This window comes from Tripterygium wilfordii, chromosome 13, assembly GCF_013401445.1.
Source record: "Tripterygium wilfordii isolate XIE 37 chromosome 13, ASM1340144v1, whole genome shotgun sequence".
NCBI lineage: Eukaryota > Viridiplantae > Streptophyta > Magnoliopsida > Celastrales > Celastraceae > Tripterygium > Tripterygium wilfordii.
In genome coordinates, this window is record NC_052244.1 from 14,166,793 (window position 1) to 14,184,955 (window position 18,163).

At 37.2% G+C, this 18,163-nt stretch overlaps 1 protein-coding gene across 2 annotated transcripts; it reads right to left on the reverse strand.

Moving 5' to 3' along the window:
- Window positions 1-963: 963 nt before the first annotated feature.
- Window positions 964-17,077, reverse strand: LOC120012727 (clustered mitochondria protein-like). 2 transcript variants are annotated; one of them, XM_038864179.1, is made up of 29 exons: window positions 16,915-17,077; window positions 16,456-16,749; window positions 16,124-16,185; window positions 15,783-15,972; window positions 15,573-15,710; window positions 15,316-15,472; window positions 15,019-15,212; window positions 14,789-14,890; window positions 13,297-13,432; window positions 13,049-13,177; window positions 11,908-12,298; window positions 11,355-11,459; window positions 11,043-11,161; window positions 10,482-10,590; window positions 10,266-10,406; window positions 9,134-9,265; window positions 8,867-9,037; window positions 8,603-8,689; window positions 7,423-7,545; window positions 7,007-7,162; window positions 6,168-6,236; window positions 5,226-5,384; window positions 4,760-4,816; window positions 4,492-4,532; window positions 4,049-4,168; window positions 2,362-2,671; window positions 2,170-2,277; window positions 2,025-2,096; window positions 964-1,710 (listed from the first exon to the last, which is right to left on the reverse strand). In XM_038864179.1, exons 2-29 carry the CDS (start codon window positions 16,739-16,741, stop codon window positions 1,249-1,251), a joined length of 4,326 nt encoding a protein of 1,441 aa, XP_038720107.1. In that variant the 5' UTR covers window positions 16,742-16,749; window positions 16,915-17,077; the 3' UTR covers window positions 964-1,248. The 2 variants fall into 2 exon arrangements, with proteins under 2 accessions (XP_038720107.1, XP_038720108.1); XM_038864180.1 differs by having other exon boundaries at window positions 1,249-1,710; window positions 2,025-2,084.
- Between the last annotated feature and the right edge of the window lie 1,086 nt (window positions 17,078-18,163).

Consider the following 18,163-nt stretch of genomic DNA (forward strand, 5'->3'; position numbering starts at 1 on the left):
TTTTTGTAGAATTCTAAATTTAATAATTAGACAAAATAGCCTTGACCTTGTGAATTGGGTGCTATTGTATATAGTATAGCTTCTTTTTTTTTTTTATCAGGTTGTATAGTATAGCTTTGTATCGGCTAAGTGATGCATTTTGTTATAATAATCAACTAAAAGCTCGTGTTCCAACAAACTAATAATTGTCTTACTGGATTACTTGGCGATGCATCGTCTTCTGGCAAGCTACTAGCACCTCATTTGATATTGCATTTAAGAACGCCTGCCTTGGTGCTGTCTCTTTTTTTTTTTAGGGGAGTGTTAACGGGTGTTCTAAGAGTACTTGTTAAGGATTGTGAAGACTCAACTAATATTTTTTAAAATTTAAAATACATCTTTTCAAATTCTAATGCACTTTTTTCATCCCTTATTAACATTTTTTTAAAGCATGGCGCATATATGGAGGAAATTACACTATTCTTTTTTCGATAATTGAGGGACCACCTAGCCTAAATGCCCTTCGTACGGTTGAATGGACATATATCTAGAGTTGTCAAGACAATTTGCATCACGACGACCACAGGTAAAACTAGACCAAAAGCTCACGAAATCAAGATTCTACGAAGAAATATCCTAGTCAATTGGTTCAAACTCCTGACTACGGACACCCCGTAAGCCCTAAGAGTTCAAACCAATTAGCCAAGTGGTTACCATACCCTTCAACCAACGCCAACTAAATCGCACACTCCCAACTCATCTCGAGGATTCGAACCCAATTCCTGAGAGCCCATCCCCACAACGGAATATAAGCTGATCAGTGGGGCTCGGGGCTTTACATGCACCTTCAGGATGTGCCAGTTTTGCACTCTGATCAGAGCCAGCGATTATAAGATAAAAGCAAACAAAATGAAATACAATTCATGAACAAGGAAAGCAGTTGATGACATGACAAAACGTGCGAAGCAAACACCACATTCAGAATGGCTAATCATATGGCAGAAAATGCCATCATGATAGTACATGAATCAAATTACCAAGAACAAAAATAATATATGTTTCATTAAGGAACGAATAATGGCAACGACCTAATACCTAAAAATGACTAGCAATAATCAATCTGGTATCATTCCTTGGCCATGCATCAACGTATAACTCTGAAGCGAATATTATTTGAAAAAACAGGATATGGAAGGTGTATCATATATCAGCTCATACAACAAAAATATTCAGGTTTTGTTGCCAAATCAATTAAATGTAACTTAACTTTCATGACGAAGCTTTAGGTTTAGCCTTTTGTTTCCTAGGTTCCAAAGAGGCCAAGCCTTTACCCAATCCAACAGGGGCCTGATCTTGTTGCCCTATTGTTGATTGATCATTTTTGGTATCAGAAGCGCCATTTGACTCACTTGTTCCTTCCTTCTGTACCACAACTGTTTCATCTTTCTCAACTGCATCAGGGACCATCCCTGAGTTGATGATGTTGAGAAGCTGGGTAAGTGGAGGCAAAGCTTGAACAGGTACACCGTGAGGTCGAATCAAGAGGCCCCTTGCCGCTGCTTTCTTCCTAACTTCTGCCGCTGCACGAGCTGCCCTTTCATCAACTCCCCTGCCTCTTGGAAGATTTTCACTAATTATTGCTGCATTACGAGAATTGTTGACAGAGGCACTGGAACTAGCAGATCCTCCAGCAGCAGCGGATTGGAATGCATGTATCAAGTCAGGATGGGCCTGCCATGCAAACCAAATGCCATAGGCAATTGAGGTTTTTAGGTAGGCGCCCAATTATTGGGAAGACGAGTAACCTTACCAATATTATTATAAAGTGGAATAAATGAATGCTTGGCATTCACATTATAGAAATAGAAGAGATCAAGAAACTCTTCAGTAAGCAGCTTTCATTGTGCTGCCATTAATTTAAAATTTATCAAAAATTTAGCTTGTTAGGACAATGCCATATTTCATTTGTTTCTCTCTTTAAAACTCCTCTCTCTAAGTTGGACAAATTTTTTTTGAAAATTTTAAACAAGGGGCTCCAAAAGTACCTTTAAGATATCAATAGCCTTCTGAGCAGAAGCTGCATTCAAAACCTGGCCTTTATGCTTCTGTGCATTCATCTGTTAATATAAGATTCTCAGTAAATCAAAACAAAACAAACAAAGCAGAACATTTAGCACGCCATGCATTTACCTGAAGTTCACGCATCTTAAATGTCTTCATCCAGTTCTGGGAATCCCTCGTCCTTGAATCCTCCTCACCAAGCTGTTTGACAAGTATGTCATAGGTCTTCTTTTCATGCTGCAGTGAAGAAGTCACAATCAGTAATTATTCGATAAGGCGACCAATACAGCAGCACAAATTTTTTGTAAAGATAACACATGCCTGGTGAGAAAGCTTGAAGGCACCCATACAGTTGAAGGCAATGGCAAGAGCATGGTAGCACACAGCTGTTTGAATATGCTCTTCACCTAGAAGCCTCTCGTTCTTTTTCAAGGCCTCCTGAAGATAGCGAAGAGCTGTGTCCATCTTACTAATATCCTGATACATCATTGCAACATTTATGAAAGTTGCAGCTACATCTGGGTGATCCGGACCTGATGATAAACTCAGTAAGAGCAATGCGCGAGACATATGCCTTAGCGCAAGTTCTGTTTGGTTAAGTCCATGATAGAATAGAGCCATATTCCCGTAGCTGCAGTGAGAAAATGTAAAACAAGTGAGCCAACAGTTGGGCAAGAGAGTAATATGGGAGACATGAACTCAATGTTAGGATCATTTACTAGTCAAATAGCGAATGAAGGCTCCCCCCTCCCTCTCTCTTTTAGTTTTGTGGTTACAAAATCAAAGATAAGATATAATCAAAAGAAGCAACTTCTAGGGCAGGATTAACTGCCTAGGTCATTTTCAAAAATGAAAAGGGAGATTTCCGAAGGTTAGATTAGTGCAGCTAATCGATTAAGCTCTAGGGTTTTTTAATAAACAGGGGGATGGGGTTGGGATTCAAACCTTGGCCATATTGACTAATGATTTGGGAGTTCTACCACTCAAGAAAGTGGTGATTCCCTCAATTTTAGGGCTCAACTAACGTAAATTAAGGGCTGGAATCTGGAATCAGGGCCACTCTATGGTTAGTGACAAGCGATGAAGTTGTTTCTGGTTTTGGGATAGTTAATGATAACATGGACAGTTACGAATTAGTAAACAGAGCATATAAAAAATAAATAATTTTTTGATGGAAAAGATATATATATAGTTAGAATAAGAATGCAAAAGCACTTTATTTAAGGGGCACAAAGATGGTGCAACCCAAAGAGAGAACAAGGCTACCACTAGACAGTTTAGGATATAGTGCGACCGAAAGAGAGCACACGGCTACAACGGTATGGACTATAGTGCAACTAGACAGACCTCAACAAAAGAACATATAAAAAATACCACGTGTATATATATATACACACACACATATACATATATATAGTTAGAATAAGAATGCAAAAGCACTTTATTTAAGGGGCACAAAGATGGTGCAACCCAAAGAGAGAACAAGGCTACCACTAGACAGTTTAGGCTATAGTGCAACCAAAAGAGAGCACACGGCTACAACTGTATGGACTATAGTGCAACTAGACAGACCTCAACAAAAGAACATACAAAAAATACCACATGATACCACAACAAACCCAGATTAGGCTACATCTAGAGTAAAAACCTTCAATCTCACTGGAGCCTATATCCCTATTGAGCCTTTTTCAAGCTGCAAGGTTTGGTTCACCCTTCCCTCAAAAATTAAGAACTTGCCAATTTTTTGTTTATTTATTTATTTTTGCAAATACTGGAAAGAATGCTTTCCAATAATCTACAATAGTTATGCTAAAATTATATCAGCTCCTTTTTCTTAATTCATGATATAGGAATAAGGCTCCATTTCTTTGGTATTGATTTGAGATGAAAGTATTCAACACCAAATGTGTGTATCTTTTTCTATAGTAGGAATTGACATTGACTAACAGCTGTGTAGAAAACATCATATTAAATGACATTGACATGAATAGAAGATAGAAAATGATGCCTGTGAGCAGTATCCGGATGATCCAATCCCAAGCATCGCTCATTTATAATCAGTTCCTTGTGCTGTTGCATTATCGCCCCAGCCATGTCTCCTGCGTGATATAAAACCATGGCGAGGTACCTGAAAATTTGACAAAAGGAACCTTGAGATGAGTTAAAGGGTCAAGCTTGTCATGATCACAGCTTTAAAAGCTGAACTTTTTAGAAAAATTGAATATAGTTGCATTGAAGCACAGTAACATTATGCACATGGACTAATAATTAAGTCATGCGGAATTTTACAAAAATAATAATAAAATTTATTTACCCTCTCCATTGAAATGTGATGTTTTATTGTTTGAACTACCCAAGTGCAAGATGCTGAAAGCTCACTATGATATATGTAACAAACTAAAAACACAAAAGAATCAACAAGATGGATGGTGGTTGGGTTGAGATGCCTACCGACAGCAGTTAGCAACCTCTCTATGCATGGGTCCCGTCACCTATAATCCATTATAAAACAATGATGTGAAAAGGTACACAACTCCCGTGTATACGGCTCCCACAATGGGTGGGGTCTGGGACATGCAGGATGTACGAAGATCTTACCACCCCACATAATATGTGGAGAGGCTGTGACCTCTAGGTTGCATTCCTACAACTCTATCACTGGGTCACATGTTCGCTTGTAATATACAGCACACAATTTTCAAGAAAGATAATAACTTACCTGTTGGAGTATCGAAAATGCCTCTGAAAATACTGTGTAGGCTTCGCTAAGCATACCCTGAAATGAAAATGTATGGATGTATATCACAAAAACTACTGATTTGAAAACAAGGAGCTGAAAAACAACTAGCTTTAACTATATTATTGGATTTAAAGCCATTGTAACTTAGCATGTGTTTGGTTTAACGATTTTAAGCTGCTTAGAAGTTGAAAGGGGTTTGGTGAATGTGCAATTGGAAATAACTTAGAAGCTGTATTATTACTTGAAACACAAACTTCATCAACTTATAAGCTGAAATAAGCTCTTCTCTAGAGGTTTTTTTATTTTTTTTTACGTCAGCTTACAAGCTTTGCCGGTGTTCGGTTGGCAAATCCACTGGAGCTTATAAGCTAGCACAAAGCTGTATCAATTATCAGACATATCCTTAGTATTACAGGATAGTAGGTAAGGAAGCCTCAGTACATACCTCAGCCAATTGGACTTTTCCTGTTTCCACAAGATCCTTAGCTTCTGCGCATACTGGAATTGAATGCTTCACAACAGGTTGAAGGTTCAAGATATCCGATGTTTGGAAAGGTGTTGCAGCATTAAGATCATATTTGTGTGCCGCAATGCTTATGCCCACCTGTCAGGGGAACCACTTTAGAGTATACTTGCATTCTGAAAGCTCAAAAGCACTCCAGAAACAAATTGAATGTAACATTAAATTATTAAGCACTGAAAAACGAAACTGTACCATTCTTTTGTGGAAGGGTTTGGGGGGGGTAGTACTGGGAAATTGTGCACACTTATTAGAGCAAATTTTAAGCAAAATTGTATGATTGTTTCCAGGATCTGAAAAACTTTCAGCAAGAACTTGGACAGGGTAGAATTATTACAGCTAAACTCATGCACGTTTTGTATCTATCCTGCTCTTATACATGAAAATGCCATGTCATAACATAAATGTAACAAGACTATTGAGACACTAACCATAGATATCCAGAGATAACATCAAGGAAAAGTAAATTAAACTAAATAGCTGGCAGAATATAAAACCACCAGTAGCTGCATCCCATCATAATCATCAAAGTCCTAGTCTTAAAACAATATGGGGGTTATTACATGATTACATAAGAAAATATTAGTTGGAATCTACAATGTGGATTCTCCTACGCCAATTATTTCAGTCTAAAACGACATCTATACATGTCCAACCATCTAGTAATTGCATCCAACCATCCAAGGCATAGCTGAAGAAATGCAGCCACACAGGCACAAGAAGCAAGAAAGATGAAATAAGCATTCAGCAGAAACGAGTATTATACAGATGGTGAATTTCCACTAATTGGAGAGTGGGAAATTTACATAATGCAGTGACAGAAATGAGAGCCAAAATCAACAGGATGAGATATGATCTCAGAGTTACCTTCTGGCAAAGGTTACGTATAACTGAAACTTTCTTCACCCGTGACTTGGCATCCTCTGGCAAATCAAACTATATCAAGGAAATCCAAGTCAAGTCGTATAATATGCATACTAAATCAGTTCCACAAGATGCTAGTAAACATAACAGACAGTAGATTGCAATTGCATAGCAAATTCAGAGCAAGTTTGAATAGATCACAAAGAACATGTCAGTGTATCTTTTTCTTTTAGAACAAAAGGAATTCAACAATGTGACTTGTTTTTTTGTGGAGTGGGGGGATGGTGCCGCCCAAAACACAAGTAAAAAATATACAAGTGAGACGATAACATAAAAAAATGGACTATTCATCAAAAGAACCAGAACTGTCAACTCAGGTACAATTCCAATCTAGCACGCAATGTGGACCATTGTGGTGCATTGGCCACAAATGACAAGTTAGGGAGAGAATTTGTCATTTCAAAGCATTCTCAATCTTCACTAAGCATACATAGCAACAACAGAACCATTATTTTTTTCTTTTGTTGTATGTTAAAATATCAAATAGAAGGCACCAAGGGGGTGCCACCCAGGTATAAAGTTATCTATACTCTATAGGACACAGTGTCAATTACATCCAACAACATAGTCTCATTTACATCAAATTTTCCCCTCAACCAAAACACAAGAATGATTCTGAATTGAGTATCCTACAGTCCTACTCCTTCAGCAACCCTTTTGTTCATATCTTTCCACAGGACCCAACAAAATATTGAGGATTAAGGCACAACTTTTTCCTTGTCCCTCCTTTTCACAAGGAATGAACTAAGTATTGAACTCCATTTTAAACCAACTATAAATACCTGATATTTCACTTTTGCGAATTCTTGAATGTCAGACCATAGGGATTCTGAGCTAACATTCATATATGAAGATTGATTCTTCCTCACAGCTGCACCTGTTTTCCCCCTTGTTTTTCCCTTAGATGACTTGCCAGAAGATTGATGGCCTGGTTGGTCCTGTAAAGGTTAACAGTGAGTAAAAGCCCCTTTCTCAGGGGATACTGCCAGTAGACAAAATAATTCGTTAAAATGGTAGATGAGGAGTAATTCAATGATTTCTTTATTTTCAACATATGTCAAGTTTTGGATATACTCCATTTCCTTTCCTACATAATCAAAATTATCACACCTGAAGAATTAGCTGATAAGATTGAAAAACGAGACATTAGTGAGCAAAGAAGTAACTAAACTCGACTTTATCTCATGGGAGAACATACTTTCTTTTGGGATCTTGGCTGGATACTGTTTATTGAACCAGCTTGACAACGTCCAAATAAACAGTTCAAAAAATGAGAGATTGCGGGCCCAAGATCATGATCCTCTGTATCCCTCAGAACATCCTGTGCCAAAAGGAAAGATACAAACTACTCACCACAAGATAAAAGTTTAAAGGACATATTTTAGCATGACAGACTGAGCGCTCGAGATGCTAAAAGCATTAAACAAACCAAGAAAGCCATATACTATTACTTTAGGTATTAAAAATATTAGTTTGTGTGTTCTTTTGTCTCATGTAGGATTTCTAAAACTAGCTACACCCAGCAAGCACACCAGCTGTTACATAACTCAAAAAGAAAGAGGCAAAGGGATATAACCAAGAAATTGAACAGGCACGATCCATCATACAAAATCTAAATCTCTTTTGTAAAAAATTAGGTTCATACATGAACATTAAATAAATAGTTAACCAAATTCCTTATTATTTTAAGCTATATTGGGGACATAAACAGGAGTGGAGTGACAGTTAGTGTCCTCTTTAACACCAAAAACTAGCAGCAAAAGATATCTCAGCTCATCTTTGTGCATTATAATATTTTTAAAGCTAGCAAAAGCCGCTTCAAGTTACGTTTAAAAATCCAAACTGTGAACTGCCATGCAGAGTCTTCAAGGTATCAGGAAATGCCCATTCCATAACATTAAAATCTTTCCCCTGTTCCATTTTTCTCTTCTTTTTCTTATTTTCCAGGGCTTGTAAGACGCACAAGGGAGAGGGAAAGGGTTACACTGGAGATGTATGTGTGGTAAGAAAAGGTCCACACAAACATGGAACATCAAAGTTATAAAGAAGTGTGAACAGTACAAAATGCAGTTCCCCAATACTTCATTTCAAATATCTTCAATACCTCAGCAAGGGAGTATTATCACAGTTTGAATAGTGTGATAATATGGAAAAAATATAGGTGCATGTTTGGTTCACATATTCGGACAAGAAACAAATCAAACTTTTGGTCCGCAAAGCTGAAGGAGTGCCCCCCGCCCCCAACCCAACAACACCCACACCCAAACCAAAAGCAAAAGATTAAGAAAGCAGAAAAATACCATTACTAAGATGTCACATGAACTAGAAAAAGTGAGAGCATCCATAATGAAATTTAAATAGAAAATAATGCTGGTCACCTTAAGAATGTGCTTCGCCGACCTAACAACAATCTCATTAGAACAAAGATCCCATAGATGAGGAAAGTGCTCGGTCCCTTCAGCTACCTGGAGAAATTCTCTGTAAATGATATTGATTTTTTAAAGAGGAAAAATTCATGAAAGATTGTGTCTTTGACCACCATCCACAAATTTAAAGTGGGATGTGAATATTGGCTAAACTAAGAGACTAAGGCAATATATTTAAATCAAAATAGAGCATTCGCTGGACCACAATAATCTTACTTTTCCAACGTAGCGGACATTAATTCCATGAGCATGGAGAGCTTCGGTTAATGTTTGACCGTCCATTGGTGAAACTTCAAGCGTGCAAAGGTCTTGTATAAACTTCGGAAGCACAACACTTGCCAGATGTGTACTAGCTCTCCTCACATTCTCTTCATCTGCAGCTATCTCCTGATCAATGGCAGGGGAAATCACCAAATGAAATGAATCTCAATACCATGAATATTGGACATAAACAGGACAAGAAAACCAGAAGTTTGAGTTTACCTCTCGACTGCCAGCCAACTTAAAATCGGTGAAAACGTTAGGGTTAAAACATATCTGTTTGCATGATTCATGACTTGCCACATGATCAGAAGCAGATTCTTCAACTGCCTCACTCTTCCCTTCCTCCGTTACCTTCATCAGACAAATGCAAAGCAAAGGATCATGTAACCCATATTATTTCTGTGCTAGGAGAAGGTAATATGGTGTTCCTATTATATTCTAAAAAGAAAATCCCTTGAAAAAAAATCTCACACGTTAAACGAAAAAATACAAGTTGCATTTCTCGCTCAATAATTTAAACCAACCACAAACACTTATAGGATATGCCTCTAACCTTTACTTTGCAGCCCTAATACAAGAAAGGTAAGAATATTTTAGGAATACTAAAACGATTCACTTCCAACTATGTGCACCATTAAGCACTTGAAATTTTGGCCATTCATCCTTATCATTACACATCAGGCAACTCAATCATCAGTTGTGATTTACTATTTTCAATTGTAAAAATTTATTATAAATGGATGTAATTTGCACATACAAAAAACAAGAGAAAGCTTTAAAAGGTTACAGAACTCCAGTACAAAAGACTCCCCTCTAGAGGTGGGTATAGGGAAATGCAGATGTATGCAGCCTTACTACAATGCAGAGAGGCAGGTTCCCGTAGCAATTTTAGCAGCAGGCCCAGGTTCACCATTTAGAAAGATGCAAGATGAAGCAAAAAAAAAAAACACACACACAAACAAACAAACAAGAGAAAGCTTAAAAACAAAGAGCAGGGCAAACAAGGAAAATGAATTCAACTGACGAAAACCAGTAAAAAACCACATCTCCAACTCAAGAGCTTGGACATATACCATGTCATGCCACATTTTGCCTCAAGAAACAAGTATTGCTTACTATAACTTAGAACATTATGAGAACTGAATGAATTCGTAAATGCATAAACATAATAAGATACAAAAGAAAAGCACTCTAAAGTCCAAACCTTGCAAGTCAGGAAGCAGCATGTAAAGTTCAAGCGCTCATTAACTATTTCAGGAAACCAAAAATTCCTGCTAACCGGATAAGCAGACCAATGACACTGCTATTTAAATTTTAAACCAAGAACATAGGTTTTTATAATGCTGCATACCTGACCATTGTTGTCAGAAGTAGGTCCAGTAACCTCAGCTTCTACCTGTTCATCAGCACCAGCAACTTTTGAAGAATCAGAGGCCACATTAGATGCTCCCTCTTCGTCAGACGTATGTTTTGGTCTCTTCTCAACTTCAGCCTTCTCCCATCATATCAATACCATAAGAAACATAACATCTTAAACAAATCATAATAGAAGAAAAGAAGGGCATACCTGGCAAAACGCAGTGACTAGTTCCGGTCTTAAGATACAACAACGAGAACCAGGCCCATTATAGTTCGCATCCCGAGGAGTCACTCTCATCAGGTCCAGAAGATAATGCCTAGATGAGAGAATAGGCATATGATAAATCTCGACACAGTCCATAACAAAATTTACATAAATTAATCAAGCACATTTCATAGATGTGGACTGTGGAATCTAAAAACTTAATTAGTCATCTAAGAGCATGAAACTGATGTTAGCAAATATAATGTCAACCTCGCTGGCACTTAACTGTCATGCTAAAAGGTATCCCTTTAATAAAATTCCACCTTTTATAATTAACCAATGCAGTAGATGAAACACATATATTCCAGAATCGTAAAACTCAAGTCATTTCCTTATTAGCAAAGAGAATGGAATGACACCTAGAAACACATATATTCCAGAATGGTAAAACTCAAGCCATTTCCTTATTAGCAAAGAGAATACAATGACAGCTAGTAGCTGAAAAGGGATGAGTAATGGGAGAAATTTTAAAGCTAATTAGCCGATTAAAAAGAATTGAATCACCTGTCATCACTGCCAACAATACCCTTGCATTCCACTGGTGCAGCTAATTTGTAAACATTCTCAGATCCATCAAGGACTGTGTGCTCCTTCAAATGAAGGCGTTTTGCAGCCTCTAGTACCTAAGATAAATGAGGGCTCGGAGCATTAAATTATTTTGGTGGGTAAAAGAAATAACATTCTGGAATGAAGGTCTTCATACTGATGAACAAAAGAATATCATACTGTCACCCAGAGGACCAAAAGTTGTAAGTCATGTAAAGTGAGAATCAACACATAAGCCAACATTGAGAACAAATTTCATATGCTCTTCACCTTGGAATGAAAGTCTTCATTCCAGTATATCTTCTTGCCATTGTCAACAGAACCATAAAGAAGGGAGTCTGACTTATCACCTTGAAGAATCCCAGGTAGAACACTCTACATATATGCATAAAACATAACATAAGAAACATCAAAATAGCATAGGGACCCAAAGACAGGATAACCAGAAACACTTGAGGCTACCAAGCATAGACAGATTTTCTTAACTTACAAAATAAGTCAAGTCAACAACATTGTGAGGTAACAAAACAAGCAATTTGGCCTGCAATGAGTTTCTCACGACAAGAATTTTCATACAATAGCATTACAGCAAGCATGAGCAAACAAACACATTAAGAGGACAAAAATATCAGCAGATAGAATGTTGCAAAAAATGACCGATTGCACAAGGAAAAAGTGATATGATGAAAATGGGTAAGGAAAGGCAAAAAACCAACAACATAGTCCAGAAACAAAACAGCAAGGCAAACATCTGATTATTGCATCTTCCTCAGTTGTTCAATAATTTGTTCTGTTATGGCATGATTGCATCTATGATACATACCTGAGCTACCACTCTATGACCCCTGTAATCAATTATGGCCATGGAAAGATTATAAATTCCAGCTACATCAGCTTCTTGGAATGCTTTTGTGCCTTTTAGATCATTGTTTGCGGAAGCATATGTTGCCTGCTCACTCTCCATCACTTGTGTCTCACCAGAGGATTGAGGAGACACCTCCTCCACACATTCCCCTCCATTTGATTTGTCACCTTTTTCCCCATTGGGAATTTCATTGTTACCTTGAAACAAATTCTTGGACGCCTTTTCAGGTGACTTGAAAGATGAAGAACAGCTCTCAGTCTTTGATATAATATCTGATGCATGTCTCTTGGATAGATGCTCCAGGTCCCCATCCACAGCAAAACTAAAGAATATATTGTTGTGAACATACCTAGAGCCGAAACAAAGACGTTAAGCAGCAGTAGGTTTTAACAAGTATATATAAAAACACATCAGAGACCATGAAAAGTCATATATAGAACGAAGGTCAATAATTAAGGAGTAATTTGAGACAGAAACATACACTTAGTTTTTGTTTGGACGTGTAAAGTTGTAAATGAGCGTGTACTACACAATGTAGTAGATAAGTTGCACATGTAATTAGGTGGCATTCCCTTGGTTCCCTTTAATTTCATTTTTTTTTTTGAATAGAAAAAATTTATTAAAGCACCAAAGGGGTGCAACCCAAACAGATTACAAGGGGGAAATATTCAACAGATCAAATATATTCCCAGCAAAACCAGAGCCCCAAACTGCCAAAGGTTACAAGTTTTCAACATTGGCAACATGCAAAAGTGTTCACCAATCAATTTGGCCTCAGTGGAGTTATTCCAAAGGGAAGCCAAACCGCAAGAGACAGACTTGCTATTTTAAATTCGTTCATGCAACAAAAATATGTTTAATTGCCAAGTGAACTACCTGAACAAGAAAGTATATATACTGAACAGGTGCAAACATGTCTGAGAGATTGTAAAAAAGATACAAAGTGACCAATTAAAGATAGCCAATAATATACACATTTTTTAGAAACAAAAGGAAGAATATACACTATTTTTTCTAAGAAATAATGTAAAGAAACCTAATCCAGGAAGTGATATTAGCATATGTGAAAGTCATAGAAAACTTTTCAAGTTCCACTAACATGTGAAAACACTCTGGATCTGTTGGATTTATGGGGGGTATGCATCTGCTGATGACTCCAATAGCACCACTTATTGCTGCATCAACAAAGTCAGAAGTGACCTTGTAGAGAGCCCGATCCCGCAAAATCCTGCAAGAAAATAATTATTTCAGCACGTGCAGCACTCAAACCGAAAAGCAGAATGCAAAACAATAATAAAAATTTAATGCAACAAGTTGATTGAAGTGATATCTAAAACTAAAACAAACCTTTCTTGAGAAGTTGTGTGTGGAAACTCCCTACAAGCTTGCAACTCTTCATTCCAATCTCGTTGCATACCAATCAGCTCACTACCATATGAAAGATTCAGCGCATCCTCCGCTCTGGCTGCGTCACGTTTATGATCTGAAGATAAAGCACCATAGAGACCATTCAAATGTAAGCAAAACAGACCATCAGCTTAACCCGCAGTTCTCCACTTTTACTAGAGTAAGCAATCATGATCATTCCAGCACACTGGTAAGGGTGATTAATAGTTTTATAACAATGTGACCATTAACTCATTAAGTAACGAAAAATGAACCAGAGAATAAATTTAAGCAAACAACTTGGAAGGCGCTAAATCTAACATCGCAAAATTATATTCGTCCCTGAATCATACATCAGGCAATTGCAGGGAAGGATTCAGCACTCTCTACCTGGGAAAGAGCTCAACAACTAGGTGAGCAAGATTATAAGAGACAGTATAACTAATAGTAATAACTTCTCTTGAAAGGCAGAGAGCTCCTCTACACTTTTTGGCCACAAGGTGGCCTTAATGGAACTTGGGAATAGAGGGAGGTGAGGATCTACAGAACGAAAGAAGCATAATAAAGGATGTTATTGATAGAAGAAAGTGGCATTCTGGCTCTTGACTTACTTCCTCAGAGGATAATGTCAAGACCTTTGTGAAAATCTCTTCCAAAATTAATGAAGTTGCATAAGTAGTAACCTAAGAAGCATGAGTACGGCAAGATACCTACCCAGTACGTATCCAATTCTTCTTCTTTTAAATAACAGATATGCATTGGGTATGGCTGGGGTACGTTGCGGTACCTCAAATACATACTCACCCCTTACTGGGTCAAAAGAAATTAATAACAAAAGCCCAAATCAATAGGCATTAGCCATAGCCCAAATACGGTCTTCATTTACTTGGTCCCAAACTAATCAGTAATCAAAAGCCCAAAACAATATGCATTAGGCAATAGCCCAAACTGAAAACAGGAAGCTTTTGAGAGTTGAGACTGGATAAGCGCTTGACGCCTTCACAACTCTCAGATGATCCAAGGCTTGTGTTTTGTATGCTGGAAATGATTTTCTATAATTTCAAGGAATTTCCACATCCCCGTACCCATACCCTGTTCCGCATCAGTACTTCATAGGTAGTAACCTTTTTCTACTACACGGGGAAAAAAAACTAAAATTTGACCAAGGCATTCAATGGCTGCCAACTACACATGCCATAAGATCATTACATTTTACTGGTGGCCAATCTGAAAGATAATAGCTTAAAGGCTGCAGAAGTTGTTTTGCAATGGGAAAAGGATTGAGAACCGTTGAACCAAAAAAAATATGGATAGAAAAAGACCTTCAAAGAAAAGAAACACACTTTCCAAAACCTCTAACATATCCCTGTCTAAGTGCTTCCACATCTCCACAAGTCTGACATGTATCAACGAAATTTAAAGAACGCCAACTTAATGAAAAAATTAAATTTACCAGGAAGTGGATACGCTCCTAGCCACGAGTTTGGTGGTAACAGAGATTGAATATTTTCAAAAGGATGGGCAGAGCCTTTCTTCTCCAGAATTTCACGGAAAACTTCATAGTTCAAAATGAGAAAGCAGAAGCAAGAAGTCAGTACTTCATTCTAAAAAGGCAAAAAAAAAAAGTTAGATTAAGATTTACAGAAAAGTGATGAAGTTATGGAGAGCCTATTGTCCCCATACCTTTTTTGAACTTAGCGCTGATCTTTTGAAAGAGCCCTATCAATGTGGTTGCCTCATACATAGGATTGCTAGGCCTTGGGTCAAGGACATTCCCTGTGCTTGAATTAACATAAAATAGTTTTGTTGATCCTGTGATACAATATTTGTTGCCATCCAACAAGACCACATCCAGATATATCAAATCCCCAACAAGCCTGAGGCCAGTAAAACCACCAAGTGTGTTGGTAATTCTGATTTCCCAATGAGAGAATTTGTTTTTAATCAAATTAGTAAAATTGAGGTGACAAGGAGGCAAACCTTCGATAGCTTGGAGGAGGATTGAAGGATGAAAATACAATACTTTCCGCAGAATTAATATCTTTTGAAGAAGATGATAGCAATTTACCAAGTGAACCAGAAACATCTTCCACAAAGCCTAGACCATCAAGCTCTGGGACCTCAGTACTGACAGCATCTGGAAAACAATAAATCCACAAACAATGTTGGTTCTGTACATCCCCAAAAGAAAATTAAATATTAAAGTAGTACAGTAGCCTGCCCAGATCCCAAATAACCTGAAGTTGGACTTTTATTTAGTGATGTCTCATACTGCAATGCAAGTGATGTTGAGAGTGAGGCATGAAGTGTGGAAAGGGAAAGCAATTCTCTTGTGCGATGAACATGAGCCCGGATAGATCTATCATCATAAAGTGCTGCCCAACATGATGCCTGTTAGAAACCACAAATAGATCTTGGCATAACGAAAATGAGTAGAATTAGTATACCAGCTACCATCTCCAAGGAACAACCCCCAGTTGTGATATCAGCTACTTCAGAAATTTCATTGTAATCTTCTAGATGATGAGTTGAACCATCCTTAGTGTGCAGCAATAAATCATAGCATGTGATAAAACATGTTTCAGGAGCATCAAGAAGGAACTGTCTCACATCCATTACTGAATCTCCTGGGTTTAGCTGAAAGTTTATACTATGTTAATAATTCATTATACGGGGTTGGATTCAATAATACAAAAGCATGTAGGAAAGTAAAATTAGAGAATCCTACCATTCAAAATTAAATGGGTTTGAAATAACATTCAGAATCTTAATGATCAATTTAACTCACTTGTAGCTCAAGTTTTTCCCCGGTCTGTGTTTTTACAGGAACGGGATAAAGATTAAGATCACCTGCAAATGGAGGGGAAAGCCATATAAAATCAATAGCAAAAATTTCTTAAGAACCAGCAAGAAAGTCATCAACTAGAGGGAAACTCAACGATATAACAGCCATCAACTCCAGTAAAACTCAACGTAGTAAGTTTGCATGATGGTTTTATATAAAAGAAATCTAACATTTAAGATGGCTAATAAAAACAATCAGAGTTCAATGTGATTTGAATCCGCTGAAGAATATTAAATCAAGTTCTTGAAATTAACACAAGACGAACTGAGAAGCACCTTGCTTTGGTTGGCTGGTCAAATTTGTTGTTTCCGAGTCTTCCACTTCAGGCTTTGCACTAGCTGAATCTTCCCCACCTGGTACGCCATTAGCTGATTCCTCCCTACCTGGTATGCTATTAGCTGATTCCTCCCCACCCGGTACCCCATTAGCAACAACTCTAGAGGGTTCTGAAGCACTTATATCCTTTGCAGAAGCAACAGACGATACCACTGATTCGGCCGGATTAGCAGCAGACCCACTTGAGCCTCTCCTGTTCCTACCTTTATTCGATTTCCCAGCCATTTCACCTCCTAATTTCAAAAGTTTCCAGGTTACTGCTGTTCATAATATAGTTCGAATGGTGCCCGTATAATATAAAACCATTACTTTATTAAAATCAAGAACGGAAAAAAAAAATGCAAATTCTCGGATATGCCAAAACAAAGCAGGACAGGCATGTATTAGTGTATTATTACCAGTCACGGAAGAGCTTCCAATTGCAGGTCCACCTCTTCACTACCAAGTCCAGAACCAATATATGTGTAGCGAGAGCAAGCCAAACGAAGACTGAAAGAGACGGAGAGAGAGAGGGAGAGAGGGTTGGAGGCTGAGGTTTTAGTAGAGGAGGAGAAGAATCGGGGCGGCGAAAAAAGGTCTAGATGAGAGAGCTGTAGAGAGAGACTTGGGCTTTTTTGCCACCACAACACAAAAATTTTGGGTTTTGGGCCGCTAGAAGTTAGGGCTTTTCTAATAAATAGTGTTTTTTAACAAAACAATAGTCATTCTCGTATAAATCCCGAAATTTAGAATCGATTACGTGAGTTTATGAGAACATAATAAAATACTCGATCAAATCAATACTATAATGAAAATTTTAATTTAAATATAACTACCATTTAGATTGATTTTTTTTTCTTTAGAATGTCATATTTTGAGGAAATTTGAAAAACATATAAATTTGTTGGCATCACATTGTAAAGAGAAAATATATTTATATAGTGAATTTCATCTCGATATCTATTGTAAGAGTCAATTTTAAAATTATGATCAAAATTTAGGCCAAGATTATTTCTTTAGAATGTCGACTGTCAATAATAGTCATAGATTGGTAAATAAATCTTATCAAATGAATGGAACCTCTAGCATTTTATTATAATGGTCGCTTGCTAATCATAATTGGTTAAACTAGTTGTAAATCCACGCTTCGCACAAGATATAGTTGCATTTATTATATATATATGACAGTGTTACCGTACTACACATGTTCTATGGTATTTTTTCACAATAAAAATGAGATCTTGGCATCTTTCTTCGTGGATTTTTTTTTGTAAAATCAAGTTTTAAATATACGAAAACTACTTGATCTTCTCTTTCCTTGCTCACATTTTTTGTCGTGAGTATCAAATTGGTTTGAATGGAGAGAGCCATCAAGAGTCCTATACATAGTTTCTTAAGTGACTCAATCCATCAAATAAGATAAATATGTGCATGACCCTTGTCTTATTCTAAAGATAAGGAATTTTTATATTCATCTTGATTAACATTAGAGTCATATTTTACAAAGACCTCCTAGTTGAGTCATGTATATATACATATACATATACATATATATATTATTTTGATGTATAAGGAAATTATTAATTTATATATTAAGTGGGGCCTATCCGTTTTTAAAAAATATATTATCTTATGAATTTAGCGAATTATTAATTTACTACATTGGCC